The 18,637-nt window shown below is 37.0% G+C and overlaps 1 protein-coding gene across 1 annotated transcript in view; it reads left to right on the forward strand.

The window, feature by feature from the left end:
* The first annotated feature begins 3,123 nt into the window (after positions 1-3,123).
* Positions 3,124-18,637, forward strand: part of ANXA3 (annexin A3) — a 43,209-nt gene continuing 27,695 nt past the window's right edge. Inside the window, exons 1-3 of the mRNA XM_049790312.1 lie at positions 3,124-3,160; positions 13,924-14,011; positions 16,669-16,763. Coding sequence (XP_049646269.1) covers positions 3,146-3,160; positions 13,924-14,011; positions 16,669-16,763 — 198 coding nt within the window. The 5' untranslated portion in view covers positions 3,124-3,145. The remainder of the gene's footprint in view (positions 3,161-13,923; positions 14,012-16,668; positions 16,764-18,637) is intronic.

Raw genomic sequence — 18,637 nt, forward strand, 5'->3', positions numbered from 1 at the left:
GGAAGAAAGAAAGAAAGGAAGAAAGAAAGAAAAGAAGAAAGAGAAAAGGAAAGTTTAGTCATAGTCCTCAGGTACAGGCGTCATTTTCCTTGTGAATACATTCTCATTGTCTAAATATATAGTTTTATTTTACTTAATTTTTTAGGAGGTGGAAGGAAAGTATACTTAAATCTTGGGCTCTGAGAGTCTGAGAAAGTTGGTGGTCAAGGAAGTTTGTTTCCTTGATGTTTCCTTTCATTGCAACAGAATCCAATTCACCTCCCATGAATCATTTTCTTGGTGTTTGAGTTAGAAGGTGAGGAATCCGAGTGTTTGATTGCAAAAGACCGCGTTGAGGAAATTCACTTCCGTTGGGCCCTGGAGGTGCCTCTAATCTATGATAACGGGTTGCCTCTCCAATGCTTTCCAGGAAAAACATTTTGTACTACACAAACAGCCAGTCTCTCCCACAGGGGAAGCTACATTTATAACTTTAAAAAAAAATGAAAGACGCACAAACAAAACAAATCTGGAGTCAGGAGTGATAGTAAGATAGTACAGCAGATAACGTATTTGCCTTGCACATAACTCAATCCTGGCTATGTGATCCTGGATATCCTGGGACCCTGACTCGATTCCCAGCATCACATCGGTCCCCCGAGTCCCTCCAGGAGTGCTTTCTGAGCGCAGAACCATAAACAAGCACTGAATACCGCTGGGTGTAGCCTACAAGCAAACAAAAATCTATACAATAAAATAAAATGTGGTTTAAGACGTTATTCTGAAACTATATTATTATTGGTGTCCACGAAGACAGAAAAAGTCACCTGAATAACAAGGAGAATTTAAACATGTAAAGAGAACCGGAAACTGTCTATGGTTAAATAAAGGTGGAGGAGGAAGTAAGGAGAATGATGTCAAAATAAAGTTCTTTCCGCAAAGCTCTATTGTTAGGAGCTTGGTTTCCATTTATATAGTACTTTACAGCAGTAGTAGAAATCACAGCAGTAGTCATTTTTAATAATTTAATAATTAAACATTTAGAGCCTCAGTTTGCCCACACTTGGGTCAGGCATTTGGGGATGACAGGGACCAGCCAGATCTTTGAAGTCTGGGCCAGTAGGGGGTGCTTATTAATTCTTGTGGCTGGAACCTCCTACCCTTTGCGCCAGAGTTTTTTCATCTGCAGAGGTGATGCTCTAAAAGGGAGCTACTCCCCATCATTTATTTAGTCTCTTAGAATTATTTTAGGACCTTCTTGTCCCAGGGAACAATCATGACAAAAACTTCTTTGTGTGGAATCGGTCTTTGTTTTGTTTACCTTTTTTTGTTTGTTTGTTTTTGGGTCACACCTGGCGATGCTCAGGGGTTACTCCTGGCTATCAAAATAGCTCCTGGCAGGCACGGGAGACCATATGGGACACCGGGATTCGAATGAACCACCTTTGGTCCTGGATCGGCTGCTTACAAGGCAAATGCCGCTGTGCTATCTCTCCAGGCCCTGTTTACCTATTTTTATAGGGGTTATCCCTAGTGGTGTTTCAGGGGTGGTGGTGAGTGAGTATTGATTGCTATAGCCACTCAGAATGGGGACCTGATTATTTTAGGCCATTGATACTTGGGGCCCACTAGGGCTCTATTAGGTATTATGCTGGGGTGGGGGAATACAGTGCTTGAATATGCTCTATCTCTTCAGCTATCTCCCCCAATCTCTTTATATGATGTGAAATATTCAAGATATGAAATTCCAGCTGATTTTATGATATGAGCACCCCCAAATTTTAAAAGCCCTAGTTAGAATTTATTTCCACTAAGGGTGAGAAAACTGAAGAGGACTTTTGCTTTTGTGACATAGGGGAGAAGCAAAACTAGTGTTCAGCATTTATTTTGCAGCAGCCGTGCTGGACGCCTCATACAGCTGGAGCCGTGACGGTGGTGCCATCAGGCTCCTTCCCCGGGAACTCCTTTATACAGGCTGTGCACTTATCATGTTCTTCCTTCTTTTACTATATGTGAGTGTGATCTCACTTCAGTGTGTTATTTGGTACCTTATTTCAGGAGACTAGGACAGCTCTCCCTTCCCTATTATGAAAGGTAACTCTTTCTTTGCTTTAATAAAGTCTTCTTAGAAGCACTTGGGATGATGATGAGGAGGAGGGAACCCATACATATTATCTCAGTCAGTGCTCTGATCTTCCTTCTTTAAGATGAGAAAACTAAGAGTTACAAAAATTGTGTCTAGATTTAAGAGGCAAAATAAGAAGCAATGTTATTGTGTGATCACTCTCTAAAGTCATGTAGAAACTAGAAGTTATAGTAGTTTAATCACTTAGAACTAACTGAAACTTAATTCTAGTAGAAATTATAACTAAAGAGTGAACTCTGCTAGGCTAAGTGAGAGCCTGAGGTAATCAGGGCTAAATATTTTTAGGAACCAATTATGTAATTTCCTGTTGAAATTTACTCTAGGGCTACCATTGAATTTTTGAAGAACATTTGTTCCCAGGATGGGTGGGAGCAATAAATTACCCTGGAGAAGCACCAGCATGCTTAAATAATGTCTATTTTCAATGTGCCTGCCTTGCCAATTGTCCTGTTAAGAACTTCCTGTTTTACCTCTGAGTACTACCCACCAAGGACTGGACCACTTCCTTAGAGAGCAGATGTACTATTTATAAGAGCTATGGGATTATGTAACATATGAATACAGATATCACAATAAATAGAAGGGGTAAAATTGAAGCCAGATGAGAAAATATAATTTATTAAATCTTTATCATTGTACCCTATGTTGGTAGTCTTTCTGGTAAAAAGAAGCCAGCAATCAGCAGAGTTCTATTGGATTTTAAATGAGTTAAAAATTATCTTTCAAAAAAACTTACTTACATGCCTTATGTTTAGGCATGTTTTTTCTCTTCTAATTTGAGTCCTTCACAGGTATAGTACAGCCCATGTATAAGTAGGTACTCAGTTAGTACTTATTAAGTAGGGTACATAATGTGAGAAATATTCCCTCTTGCTGAAATAGAGTTTCTATAATGTTAACTTATATTTTCTAGATTAAAGAGTAAGCATTAGTCTGAAATTATTGTGATCTGAATCATAAAATTATACCACTTATATATTTTTCTTTTAATAGGTTAGTGAAATCTCAAGGGGGGATATCATGGCATCTATCTGGGTAAGTAAAAATTAAGTTATCACAATAAATCAAATCAAAATACAAAAAATCAAGTTCATAAAATTTATCAAAAAATAATATGACAACAAACTAGTAGATTTCTAAAAAGAAGAAAATATTAAAATGTTATTGAAGCTAGGAATAATTTATGATGGCACCAAAGTAAAAAGGTCAAATCTAGAGAAAATAAATTCAGTTTAGGATCATCATATAAAAAAGATGTAGAAAATAAAATAAAAAGATGACTTAATAAATGTTAGGAAAACTTGTAACCATTTTAGAAAAACATTCATCTGTATACCCTCTTTTTAATATTGGTATTAACTTCAGATTAATTAAATGCTGAATAAAATATCAAATGTGGGAGTATTTAAAAATAATTTCCGAATTGAAAAGGTGCAAAACTTCAAAGGTGACACAAACTAAAAAGTCATTTATAATTATTTATTTAACTATAAACTCATAATTTATGACAGGAAGCACTGCTATTAGTAGAGTTAGAAAACTCACGGAAGGAATCTATGCAGAACATGCACGAAAGAATGAAATCTGAAACTTGAATGGAACTGAAAGGTGTGTTAAGTGAAGTTACTCAAAAGGATAAGGACAATGTAAATCCCAATGGTTTCAATAAAATTAAAATAAATAAAAGAAGGACAAATACCAGATGATCTCACTTCTCTGTGGTATACAGAACAAAAAGACAAGAATGGAAGGTGTCAAAGGTGGGTAAATTCTTGATCTTAGATTACAGAGAAGATGAAAAAGCCAGGTTAGGGTCAGAGTGTTAGCACAGTGGGTAGGACGTTTGTCTGTACACTGCAGTCCCAGCATTTCATCTAGACCCCTGAGACTGCCAGAAGTGATTCCTGAGCAAAGAATCCCTAAACTCAATGGGGTGTGTCCTCCCAAAAAATGTCAGGTGAGGAGAGAAACGGAGGGAAGTTGAAAGAAGAGGCTAAAGAGAGGTAACAAAGAAGCAATGGTCAAGGGCCTTGGGCTGTGGGGGAATGCAGAAAAAGTATCTAATGTGTATCAAAACCACTACAATCACTTTCATAAGCAACCTTATGAAACTCAACCTACAATAATACAACTTTAAAATGAGCTGGAGAGATAGTACAGCTGTTAGGGTGCTTGCTTTAGACACAGCCAGCCTGGATTTGATCCCAGACAACCCATATGGTTCACTGAAAGTACCAGAAATAACCTCTGTACAATAGATAGTTTTGAAATCACAATATCTCAATTAAATTTTATAAAATATTACCTCAAAAAAATAAGGCTTATTTCCTTATTTCCACAGATATCCACTAGAAAAGATATTATGAAAGATTTTTTTCTCTCTCTTTGGGGTTTACCCAGTGGTGCTCATGGATGATTCAGGGGTATCTCCTGGTTGGGCTAGAGAGATCATATATGATGCTGAGGATTGAATCAAAGTCAACTGCTTACAAGGCAACTGTCCTAGCCCCATATTATCTCGCCTGCCTAAAAGAAATTTTTTGTTTGGTTTGGTTTGTTTTTTGTTTGGGAGCTACACTGGGCAGTGTTCAAGGCTTATTCTGGCTCTGTCTTCAGGGATCACTTTTAGCAGGCCTTAGAGAATGTTATGGGATGCTAATGATTGAACTCAGGTTAACCTTGTGTAAATCAAAGTCCTCCCTGCTGTGCTATCATTCCAGCCTCTGAAAGGAATTCTTGATAGAGAAAAGGTTGGAGAGAACTTATCTAGGGCAGAAACTTGCTCACAGGAAAAAGTGAGCCATTATGAAGCTTTCCTGTTGAGAACTAGAACAGTTTCCCTTCCCTGCCTGACCCTTCCTCTTTCCTGGGAATAATAGTAGTGTGTTTGATATATGAGAATTTAGGGGGCTTATTTCTTTTGTATAACCTGAGAAAAGACACCAGTGGTAAAGCTTTTAGGAAAGAGCCACATGCTAACATATAAGAGAATTATATTTGAAAGGTAAAACCTTTCAGTTCTGTCCCAGGAGTGATCTCATAGGCACTTACTTGGGTGTTAAACCTGGGTTTTGGAGTTTGTGAGAGCTCTATTCACTTTCTGGTCTGTCTTTCCTATGTATCAGCTCTTCCTGACAATACAGATCTACCTACATCATACCCATGTCCCTTTTGGTCTTCCTGCCATCTTTTGCATCCCAGCACTGGGAAAACTGACTTGAGACCTATGTTTGTTAAAATGACTTCGAGTAGAAAATCATACTTAGTTAGGTATTCTTCACCATGATTATACCTTTCTGCCTATTGTATGCTATGTGTTTTTAACCATGTTCCTGAGCTTCTTTTGGTAAATATTGGCATTTTGAGACACAAATGGCCTTCTGCAGGAAGTAAATGAATAACAAGTTATATCTGGATTTTAAATCAAAGCATTTGACATTTGTTTCAAAACACAGCAGAAAAGAAACACTGTGTGATCTGAGTGAAAAGACAAAAGTTTCCTGTGAATAAATGGAATGAACATTCAAGAGCTTTTTTTTTTTTATTGTCCCACCTAACTCTGGCTCAACTGAGAGAGAACATATATTTGTTCCTTCATTTTAATCATAAAAAGCACTATTTTTCTAGTCTACTGAATAGCATCAAATAAATCTGGTAAATCAGAAAAAAAAGACATAATAAAACAGTTTCAGATCCAGAACAAGGAAAGTAAAGAAGAAAGTTATGACTTGAGTCTCTTGAAAGTCTATTTTTTTTGGTAAATTCAAAGCTTAAAGTACTGCAATACAATGTATTGGTAAAAGAGGTCTCAAATGATTAAAAGAAAATAAATCAAAAGGACAGAAAAGTCCACAATAATACCTTTTCCTAGATTATCAGATCTTTGCTTCCCTGTTTTTCTATTTGTGTTTAAATGTCTCTCTTAGGTTATGGAGGCATGCTTATAAGAGTAGTGGCAGCTACTTTTATATGAACAAGATTGAAAGAAGGTGAAAAATGCATTTGTTTTATTTTTTAGATGTGATGTGGAGCTCTGAAAAGTCTGTTGGTGACACTTGAGATTATCAAAGAAAGCATGACCCAGTACAAAAATGTGTTTTGTATTCACACATTCACTCAACAAATATTTACAAAGCCTCCCTGGTGTGCCAGGCACTGTTTTCGGCTCTGAGACATAGCAGAGAAAAGTAAACTAAAGGGCACTTACAAGCCTCTGATATTATTTGAGGAGGACACCTAAAAGACAAATGTGTAGCACAAAGTCGATTTTAATTGGTCCAGAGAAAATGAAAGTGATGGGAAGTCTTCTTTTCTACTCAGTTCTATGTAAGCAGACTTGAACACAGAGTGAGGGAATGAGGTGGAGATTATTTAGGGAAGATTCCTGCTGCGAGAGGAGCAGGTAACATTCTCTGAAGCTGATGGTCTAGGAGTATTGTAAGAACAACAAGAAAACTACCACAAAGTTCTAGGAAGTTCTAGGAAGAAAACAAGGACATCTGAGAAGGTATTACCATTCTCTTTTGTTACTTTGACATCCTTCAAGGACCATCAAGACTCCCAATAGTCCCAATAACCTTTCACTGGAATTCATGGATTTGCCATGATCTCGGTTTACTTTGCATTAGATAATATTCTTTGGAGCTGGAGAGATAGTACAGCAGGTAGAGTGCTTGCCTTGCATGCAGTCCACCTGGCTTTGATTCCCAGAATCCCTTGTGCCCACCAAGAATAATCCCTGAGCACAGAGCCAAGAGTAAGCCATGAACACCACCAGCTGTTGCCAGAGTAAAAATAGAGAGAAAAGATGGTAGAATCACCAAGAAATGCATGTCCCTATGTCTAGAAATAACAGTGAAAATTCTAGAGTAGTCTATGATACTGAACAAGGTCATTGAAATATTCCTAATGTCTCCTATACTTCCTGGTATACAACAATCATTGATTATTAAACAGTTGCTAATTCAGCTTCATCAGACAGTCCAATGACTAGTGTAGAACTTGGATAAATCTCCCTACTTCCTACTTTGGAATTTAATTTTCTTGCTTACACATATTTCCAACAACCTTCATTACTTAATTTTATTTGTTTGCCTCCCAAGAAGTGCTCAGGAAGCTTGGAGACCTCACTGGTCAATTTTTTGTCAATTGAACTAGTGGCTCAATGCCAGGGTCTAAAACTGTGATGCTGCCTGGGCTCTGCAGTACCAGAAATGCATAACCACATTGGCTAGCAATGTTAGGGGCTACCAGAATTGTACCCACCATGCTATTGACCAGGAATCAAACCTAAGCACTTAACTCTTTATATTTACTTTTAAGTCCTTCTCTTGACTAGGTTCTGGACTAACACCTGAGATATTGTAGAAAGTAAAACAAAATATTACTGCTCTCTAGAATTTTGTTTAAAAGGGGTAGACATCTCAGCAATGAAAGATGCTAGATAGAAAGCAAAAGAGAAGACCTCTCAAGCCAAGTGGCCAGGGAAGGTCTGCAGAGAAGATAGCCTTGAAGCAAAGAACTGGAGGTAGAAAAATATTTCATACAGAGTATGAACACAAGCACTGTTATAAAAAGAGTTCCAAATTCTCTTGGCCAAACTCTCAGGGACTGGAGCCAAAGGTCAGACTGACCCCTGGTGAGGTGGTAAGGGTATTGAGCTGAATCATGTAGATTGCAGAATTCAAGATGTCTGGGATTTTATACATGTCTGTTGAGTGTTCATTGGGAAAAGGCATGACTTAGAGCTCTCAAAGAACCTTGACAACTATGATGAAGATGGTAACAAAGGAGGTAAACAAAGGAAGGAAAATAGAATCAGGAGAGACATGTCTCCTTGACTGCAGGATTTATCATGGTAACATGAGTAACAGAATGAGGATAGGAAATCATATATAGGAGATTTTTGTTTTGGAACTAGTCACAACAGTTCTTGTTGATTGGGCATGAAAATAAAATGATGAAGGTAAAGGAAATAGTCATATTTCTGGTGATTGTAGGAAAAGGCAGATTAACAATGAGTGTAGGAATTGTGACCAGATTGCCTGGTTTTATATCCTGATGTCTCCAGATTAGCCAAGTAACCTTGGATTCTCTCCTGAGACAAGGAGGTCACTGTAGGAATACATAAGCAAACATATGTGAAACACTATAATAGCATCTGTTTCATGGAAGAGGAGAAATCTTGGGAAGAAATAATACTATGTGGTATAATATATGTAAATATATTTTGTAATATTATATAAGATATATGAAATACATATTTATATATGGCATATATACAGGACATATATACCATATATTTCAATGTTCTAGGAAGTATAAAAACAGGTTACAAAAGTAGATATTGAATATTCAAGAGAAGAGAAAGCTATAGATACATGTGTGGGGAAAATTAGCATGCAATAAGGAAAGAAATAAACCACAGGAGAATTAGAAAGAAAAGAGACAAGATCCTTCTTTCCAGTTTAACATTACCTACTTTGCAAAGGTCAGGCAGAGAAAAGGTGCAGACAAAGAACAACACAAGCTAGAGTGGCAGAAATAAACCCAAGGAGCCTGGAGAAGGCAGAGGGTGGATTGTGTTAGGAGTTCTCTTCATTACAATCAGCGTTTCATGCTTGTTTGTTCTTCTCCATCTCAATTTCTGAAACACACTCATCTTTCCATTCCAGCCAACACCCTTCTCTCTTATCACATACCAAAGGTATGACAGTAAAGAAATCACTGTTGAAAAGCTTACAAATCCTCTAATGAAATAACTGTTCTGAAATGTTTGTAAAGCCTTCTCACATCATCTTTTTCTAGGAACACCAGTCAAATGAGAGTAGGGGGCTCACAGTACTTCCACTCTGACACCATCTTAAATTACTGATAACCCAATATCAAAACAAGTATAAAAAAAACTTTAAGGTTTGAGTTAGGATTTTAGTATATGACTTTTGGGAGATGGCAGCAGTAGACACGCCTGCTGCCTTTTATCATATTTTATTTCAGACTTCTTAAGATCAAATTTCTTTGGTTTTAAAAATACCTTTTTCAGGGCTGGAGCAAAATACAGTGGTAAAGTTCTCACTTAACTTGTACATGACTAACCCAGGTTCGATCTCTAGCATAAGGTATCACTCACTGCCAGGAGAGACCCCTGTGTGTAGAGCCAGGAATAAGCCCTGAATACCAGGGCATGGCCTTTCACACCCCCCCCCATACACACACCAATAAATAAAAGAATAAAAATAAAAAATACCTTTTATTTGGAAAATTAAAAGAAAATTCTTACATTTTCTAAGTTTTTATTATTTTTAGTTTGGTCTACTTTTACATTTATTATGAAGCATTTCCCCATGCCCCAAAATAAACCTTCATAAAAAAAAGCAATGCTTTGAGATGGAGCTGAGGGACATCATTTCTCCTGGCTCTCAGAGAGTTCTGAAGTCCTGATGGTTTATCAGAGGCTTTGATTTGAAAACTTAACTTTTAACTATGGCCTTTCCAGGTTTATATGAAGTGATGAAAGATTTGACTTTGCATCATCTTCAAAGTATCCCTGAAGCAGCTATAGTTCAAAGTCTGGGGTGTTTGGTTTTAAATACATTTTTTGTAAAAAAAAAAAATACTGGCATGTTGTTCTTTTCTCTCTCATTTCTTCATATTGGATATAAATTAACACCTTGAAAACTCGGGAAATTTTGCATAAAGTTATAGGTCCAAGTGGCCCTGGGAAATAAGAATGGAATGGCTTTTTTAGGATGACTAGCAGAAGCTTCCCAGGTTCTGCATGGCCTTCCCCACATTGACAAGATTTCCTGGAGGTAACAGATCTCCAGAGGAGAGTTTAAGCATAAGGGAGTTGGAGAGATGGTGTAAATCTAAAACTGAATCAGAAGAGATTAATCTGGGGGCTAGAGAAATAGCATGGAGGCAAGGCGTTTGCTTTGCATGCAGAAGGTCGGTGGTTTGAATTCCAGCATCTCATATGGTCCCTCTGAGCCTGCCAGGAGCGATTTCTGAGTGTAGAGCCAGGAGGAACCCCTGTGGGGTGTGACCCAAAGAACAAAAAAGAAAAAGAAAAACGAAGAGATGAATCTTTGTCTAGGAACTAGGAGCAAAGACTAATGAGAGAGACCACTAACTGGCTACATGAATTCAGGCAAGTTCAGATTTATCATAATTTATGGTTAAGTATTGTATCTGTTTTATTAGTTTATTGTCAGGACTGGATGAGCAGTGGGGGAACTGAACAAACTTACTTAGCCCAAAACTTGCTGAACTCAAAGTCACAACAACTGTTATTATTTTAGAGATATTATTCCCCCTTCTTTTGAGATAGTCTTTCATTTGTTTTTAACTGATTTAAGGGTTTTTTATTTTGATGTATACCTGAGATATAAAATTGAGACAAAGAAATCAACTAAATGTATTTAAGGGATATGAATAGAAGTTTGAAAAAAATGATTATAAAAAGGGCCAGAGAATTGGTATAATAGGTAAGCACTTGCCTTACATTCAGCTGACCTGAATTCAATCTCTGGTATCCCATATGGTCCTTCAAGCATTAAATGAATGATTCCTGAGTGCAGAGCCAGGAGTAATCCCTGAGCATGGTCAGATGTGCCCCCCCCCAATATTATCTTAGGATAATCTTAGATAATCTTAGAGCTATAGTACAATGAGTAGGGCACTTGCCTTGCATGTGGTCAACTGGGCTCAATTCCCTACATTCCATACAGCCCCTGAGCCAGCCAGGAATGATTCCTAAGAGCACAGCCAAGAGCAAACCCTGAGCACCACTGGGTCTAGCCTCCAAACCAAAAAAAAAAATTTTATATAGGCAAATATTCCCACACTCACATGAATATTTTTTCTCAGTTACTAAAATTAGTGGAAATAAACATGTCAAATATTAAGTAATAATTTTGATGTTAAATAATTTAATCTGCAATGAAACATGCAATGCACATAGTTTTGCTGAGCTGTAAAAGTGCCAACATTCCTGAAACAAAGAGCTCATCAAATTCTTTCCCACACCCATAAGAGGATCTTTTATTTGTTTGCTCAGCTTTGCTTTTGGTTTTTCTGGCAGCTGAGAATGAACTAGAGGAGTAGTTCTCAAACTTTATCACAATCTTTGGAGTGCTTTTTAAAAAGAGAAGCTGAACCTTAGCTCCTGAACTGTTTTGTCACTAAGACTGGACAGGGGCCTGAAAAATCATATTCTAGTAAGTTCCTGTGAAGTTGACACTGCTGACCCAGGACTATACTATGAATCCATTGGTTCAGAATCCTGTGAGGCATTAAAGTGGTGTAGAATACAGAGTAATTTAATAAAAAGAGAAGTGTATTTAAATTCTGGAGTTCTATTTATTACATTATGTTAAGCAAATGAGTTTCTAAGATTGAGCTTCAAATTTTAAATGGACATAAAGAAGTTGACTTTGTGGCTTGAGCTGAAGTATTTCATGGTGCCAGAGAAATAGTACAGTGGATAGGGCACTTGTCTTGAATGTAGCCCACCCAGGGTTCTATCCTGGCCATTCCATATGGTCCACAGAGCTTCACCAGGAATAATTCCTGAGCATGGAGCTAGGTGTGACCCCCAAACACACACACACACACACACACACACACACACACACACACACACACACACACACAGAAAGTTGACCTGAATGATTGAAAATCCTTTTATTTTACATCTTGGCTTGCATTAGTTCAAAAAAAATCTGCTAGAGGGCTAAAGAGGTAATACAAGGATTAAGGAGCATGCCTTGCAAACTTGCTTCATTCCCTGACACTGCCTATGGTCCCCTAAGCACTTTAGGAGCAAGCCTTGAGAGTAGCTGGGTGTGCCCCTCAATCAATAGATTAATCTATCAATAAAGTGTCTATTCATTTTTTTGCTTAAGATATTTTTAAGTCATGAAAACTATTCTGAATGTTTCAGGCAAAAATATATTAAATAATGGTGCTCATGTAATAACTGAATGAATTGGAAAAAAATTCACTAAAATTGGCTTCAGAATTTGGATGGCATTTTAAAAGTGTGTGGCTCTTTTCTTTTAATAAAATGAATGGTTCTTATTTTCTTCCCTTTTTATTTTCTTGGAAATGCTCAAGAGTTAATCCTGGCTCTGGACTCAGGAAATATTCCTGGCAGTGAACAGGGACCATATGGATGACAGGTATAGAACATGAGCTGGCAATATACACGCAAGGCAAGTGCCCTACGAGCTCTCTTATAGCTCCAGCCCCACCAGCACCACTTCCTGCCCCCTTTCAATATTTACTAGGTAGTGAGCTACACAATTAATTGGAAATTTTTTCTATTTTTCACTATCAAATTGTCTTTTGTTTTTATGGAGATAGTAGAAAAGTCTTTTCTTGATAGTAGATATTAGAAAAGTATGCATTTACCTGTTTTTTTCTCAAGCCTTTGTGACTTCAGTGTATCCAGAAGCTTTAAGATATTTTATTTTCTCTTTTACAGAATTGTCTAGCCAAGCTATCTGTCATGTTTCTAATTTATGTATTGAAAATGACTATTGTGGAATTTTCCATTCCCATGCTGTTCCTGAAGATCTGTGTCAGTGGAATTTTCAAAAAGGAATTTATCAATCAAGATTACACATTCCTTAAACAAAGTTAAAAACAGTCCTAATGGGCCTTTCATTTATGGAATCTTTAGTGTAAAGTTCCCTAAGGAACTTGGTCAACATTAATGAAAGCATTTTGAAGTCTATAAACATAATTACTTCTGCATGAGATGTGATGAAGAGCTTTGAATTATCTCTTGAAGACCAAGAGGATATAGAAACTTCCCACTTTGCTCTTTGCCTTCATGCAGATTCCAAGTTCTTATTTTTAAAATTGTGAGGTCAATTAATGAGAAGGCAGCAGGTGACATAGCCACTTTATACCTCTAAGCAGATTTTCAAGGCTGACTCTGGCTTCTGCATGTCTCTTCCCAGCCACCAAAATTCGGACTATTCAGAGATATCATAGGAGGATGTGGTTGGTCAAGCAGTTGTTTTTTTCCACATGGTCTCTTGTCTTTGATGGAAGGCATTCCTGGCTCCTCTCATGACTACATTTCATATTTCTTTGTGCTGTTCCTGGAGTTGAGAAGGGGCCAGCTTACTCCGGGGAGGGGGGTCAGAAGGATCTTGGTCTCCTGGACTCTTGTCTGCTCCACAGTGGGGCACCTACATCTGATCTTTGGATGGTGCTTCTAAGCAGCAATAGGAAAAAAGGAGTGTCTTCCCTGCTTTCTTAGGAACAAACTCACTTCATGGTGCTCCTTGAGCTCCTCCATAGATTTTTTTTTTTGCTATCTCCAGTCCAGGAGTCTCCTGCAAAGAGATAGCCCACACTGAGCCCATGGGGGGGGGGGGGATCAGAGATAGTAATTTAAAGCAATCTTCTTTAGAACTACTGGGATTAACCCAGTTCATTGCTCTAGATAATTAATGGTTGTTACTATTAGAGGCCTCAGTAAATGTCATATTTCCTAAATGCTAGGGCTGAGAGATGTACTCTTAAACACTGGAAGTAGTAAGAAGGGTGGAAGTTGTGGATCTATTCTATGTTTCACTGTGAATATGGCATGTAAATTAAAATATTATTTTGTTTATTTATTATTTGGTTTGGGGGTTTGGTTTTGGGGCCACACCCAGTGACGCTCAGGGGTATCTTCTGGCTATGTGCTCCTGGCTTAGGGGACCATATGGGATGCTGGGGGATTGAACTACGGTCCAAAATATTATTTTAAACAAGCTAGACTGTCAAATATTGCCTTCTAGCTTGGACTCCAAGGGACTATCAGAGATTATCCAGGTTTTAACCCAACTATGGATGCTGAAGCAATTCATAAGGCAATTAAAGGACTTGGTAAGTAATGTTTTATTTTTTCAATTCCATTCTGTTTGTTTTTGTTTAGGAGTCTTGCTTAGATGTGTTCAGGGTTTATTTCTGGCTCTGTGAACAGAGATCACTCCTAGAAGTACTCAAGGGACCATATGTGGCCAGGAATTGAACTTTAGTCAGCTGTGTGCAAAGTAATCTTTTTACTATCTGTACTGTAATTCCTTTTTTAATGTTGAAGCAAACTAGGAAAATTATGATCTTAAAGTGTCTTTTTCGTATAAAAGTCCTGAGTTCAATTCCAGGACCACAGATATAAATACACGGACACACACAGACACACACACACACACACACACACACACACATACACACACTATCCCACAAGTGTGTAGGTTCCTTTTGCCTAAATTGGCTGAGAAGTCCAATTTTACTAAATCTTATTATTTTGTATGTTTATTTAACATTAAATATTACCATCATCAGTAACAATATCTGTACAGTAATAAATCAATAACAGCATCTTTGGTACAGTAATAAATCATTACAGATGCAGTCCTTCTCAAGTCTTCCTAGATCTCACTGCCATTCCATTCTGGAGAGATACAAGCCATTCAAAATTGCAATCAGAGCCAGAGTTGTAGGTAGAACACTTGCCCTGCAAGCTGCTGACCCAGGTTTAATCTCTAGTATGACATGTAGTCCTCTGAGCCTGTCAGTAGTGATCCCAAAGATCAGATGCAGGAATGAGACCTGAGCATAGCCAGGCTGGCTGCAAAATAAATCCAAACCAAAAAAGTTTCAGATAATTCCAACAAAAAGGTTAGTTCTACAGCTACATAGGTTAGTCCTTATGTTTTACATAAATCTTCTACAGTACAAAATGTAGTATTGTGTGCTTTTTCAATTGTCATTATGCTTTTTTGAGATTTCTTTGTTAACATATTTACTATTATTTTGTTGGTACATTTAGTTCTAGTTCATTAATGAGTTTAGCTTCATAGTATTCTTTTACATCATGATATCACAAAATAAAACTACTGGTGAATAGTTAAAAAGGCCTATAATTCTTTTCAATTACAGTTGGAAATACTCCCATAAATATTCCTGCTTATTATACTCATCATAAGTATATAACATTATACACATTATAATAGTGACATTTTATGTACTAGTGCTAGTATTCCTCTAGAATACCCACAAATAGTAGTTTTTAGATTGATGCACATTTATTTCAAATTAATCTTACCAACAGAATATATACACAAATTAGCATTCTTCCCAATAATTTTCCAAGATCTATTCTATTTTTTGAGTTATGTCTAAAGTTGTTGCTTATCCTGTTTGTGCCTTTATTTTATTCCTCTTCTCCATCACTCAGAATCGGTGGAGGGAGCAGGAGAAATAGTACAGCGAGTAAGATCATTGTTTTGTAAGTGACTGATCCAAGATTCATCCCTGGTACTTACATATGTCTCCTGAATACCATCAAGAGTAAGCCCTGAGTATAGCCATGTGTAGACACAAACAAACAAAAGAATCCCTTGTTTATTTGTTTATTTTATTTTGCAAAAGCCAAGCCAGCAAAGAAATAAAAAGAGTAGGGGCTGAGTAACAGTCAGCAGCAGATAGGATGCTTGTCTTACAAATTACTACCTAATAATCTTAATTTGTTCTTCAATTTAGGTGTCTTATTCATGCTGGAAGATACAAAACTTTAGATTTTGTAAATTCAGTTTTTGTTTTTATTATTTATTCTGATCTTCTATACCATTTTAGTCAAGCAGATCTAAAGATCATAAAGCAACCACAGTTTCCCCACCCCAACACAAGTCTTTTCTGCAAAGGAAGACAGCACACCATCCTCACTTTCTGAATATTGTAGTTACCAAGTAGTAGGGATATTAAAGTATTCTCAGTTAATCCATTAGTCTGGATCAGCCCTGCCTGAGATGCTCTTTATTTACGGCAGGTGAATAAGTTTATGGCACTGAGGGAGAAATGAATCAAAGGGAAATACATGTCTCAGAATCAAACTATTTGGGTTCAAGTGTACTTCTGTGCCACTTATAATTGCATGACTTTGCAACTGGGATACCTTTTCTAAGTATTAGTGTCTTTATCTTTACCACAGTTGAATCTGACCTACTCCCCTGACTGCTGTAAATATTAACTATGACTATGAATAAAAGTGGACTGATCCATAAGATACACAGAAAGTTCCTTTCCTTTATACAGAGGGAAAGATTCTAATACCAAGTATGGAGATAAGAGAAATATGAAAGGTGAAAACACAGAAACAAAATCTTTTAAGGGTAAAACAACTGAGTTGTTGTTGTTTTCTTTTCTTCCCTTTATGCCCAGTAAAGTTCATTTTATTTTGCAAAAGCCAAGCAAGACAAGAAATAGAGACCAGGGGCTGCAGTAATAATAGTACAGCAGCAGAGGCCAACCTTAGTTTTGATCCCCAGCACCCCAAAAGGTGCTGAGCTCAGAGCTAGGAGTGACCTTTGAGCATTGCCAGGAGTGACCCCAAATCACAACAAAACAAAAACTAAACAAAAGAAATAAAGAGTCCAACTTGTAAAAACCTGCATTTGTTTCAAACAACTAATTGTTTTTCTTTTGCTCATGGCAGATATGAAATATCTGACAGTAAGGAAAATTCTCTTTGTTTCATTTAGGAACTAATGAGAAAGCTCTCATTGACATTCTCACTGAGAGGACAAATGCTCAACGACAGTTGATTGCGAAGGAATATCAAGAAGCTTATGACAAGGTACACTTTGATTTACATAATAGACACCAAAGAACTAATCACATACCAGGGATGCCCCACTTACTGGTCTTTTTGTTTCCAATACAGAGCAACAGCAAATGCAGCACGTACCATCAGCTGCAACTCAGAACAAGAGTTTTGTTTTTTCTGCTGCTGGCTGAATAGCCAGTGCTATTTGTTCTTTCATTGTCTCAGTTGCTTTACCTGTGGAATTAGCAGGGTTGCCTTAAATCAATCTTCTCACACTTTTTCCACTTTTCACCCAAGAAAGGCAGCACAAATAATGATAAAGAGATTGAACATTTGACCTTGAATTATGTTTTTTTTTTTTTGGGCCTTTCTTGTTTAGAAACTTTTTAATGTTGCCAAATACTTCAAGACCTCTCACATTCAGTTCACAAAAACATGTATTGGACCCCAACCTAGTTTAATAAGCTCAGTTTTAAATGAAGATATTTAACAATGTTTGAGACGTTTGATTATCACAGCTGGTAGGGGAGGAAAAGATGCTTCTCTTAGGGGATTAGGTAGACACTGGGGAAGTTGCAGAACTTAAGATGCACCCAATAGTAAAGCACTGTCTGATTGGTTACTTAAAACTCCTATCATAGAAGGTCTTTTCTTGTTATTTTTTCATTACTGTAGTTTTTATTAAAAAACATTTATGGGTTGTAGAAAGGGAACTGGAATGGGGGGAGGACATATTTGGTGATGGGTATTCCTCTGATTCAATGTTAATATGTACCTAAAATACTACTGTGAAAGATATGTAAGCCATTATGGAAAAAAAATTTTGTGTTTTTAATCAGAAAAAAAACACATTTTAGGTATATTGCTGTTTATAACAAGGTTATATGTATATAATGTTCTAACTCCACACAGTCTACGTGTCCACTTTCCTTTAATACTACCCAGTGTCCCTTCCCAACTACCCCACAAACCCAGTCCCCTCACCAGCTCTTGATAAACTCTGTTCTATAGACCACTTTTCAGATTCTGTTGCCTTTGGCAATTTGTTGCTTCCTTACTATGCTTTTTCATATCCACATATGAGGGCTCATTCTATTGTTGTCTCTCTCCTGACTGATTTCACTCAGCATGATCCCCTCCAGTTCCTTCTATGTAGCAGCAAATTGAATGATTCTTTTTAGTTGAGTAGTAATCTGTTGTTTATATGTATCATCATTTCTTTATTGAGTCATCTGTTCTTGGATTTTGGGGTTGTTTTCACATTCTATTATAAATAGTGTTGTAATTTATTTACCAATTGAAAGATATTTATGAATTTATAGATTTGATGCATTTTGTAAGTGAAAATTGAATAACAACCAGAATCAATGAACCAAATAAATTAATTGGCATTTGCCAGATAGTTTATTCAAACCAGATTTGTTTGGCACTACTCTCTGTTAGTAGATATTCTAGACATTTGGAGATATAAAAAGCCAGTCCTCTCTTCCTTCATGGAGCTAACATTCTAGAAGGGAAAAATAAGTAAATACAAGAAATTCAAATAATTTGTAAGTGCTATGAAAAGAACGAAAATTTGATATTATAGAGAATCACTGGTGAATAGCTCCTTTTAATCAGGTAGTCACTCACCTCTTTACTTTGCAAGAAGAATTCTGTTCTGCTTGGTCTTGGGAAGAGCACATTAGACAGAAGATGTAATGCAAAATTTGTGAAGCAGAAAAATGTACATATATAAGAAACAAGAAGAATTCTATTATTAGGACAGTGACAAGTAAAAGAGACAGAGGAAATAGATCAGTGCTGAGAGATTTAGGAAAATATGCAGAGCTTTGGAGTCTTGTTTCCAATCTTAGATTTATATAAATCTATATAAGTCAGACTATTGTTGTTGAAAATTGAAT

Source organism: Suncus etruscus, chromosome 16 (genome assembly GCF_024139225.1).
Source record: "Suncus etruscus isolate mSunEtr1 chromosome 16, mSunEtr1.pri.cur, whole genome shotgun sequence".
NCBI classification, from domain to species: Eukaryota; Metazoa; Chordata; class Mammalia; order Eulipotyphla; family Soricidae; genus Suncus; species Suncus etruscus.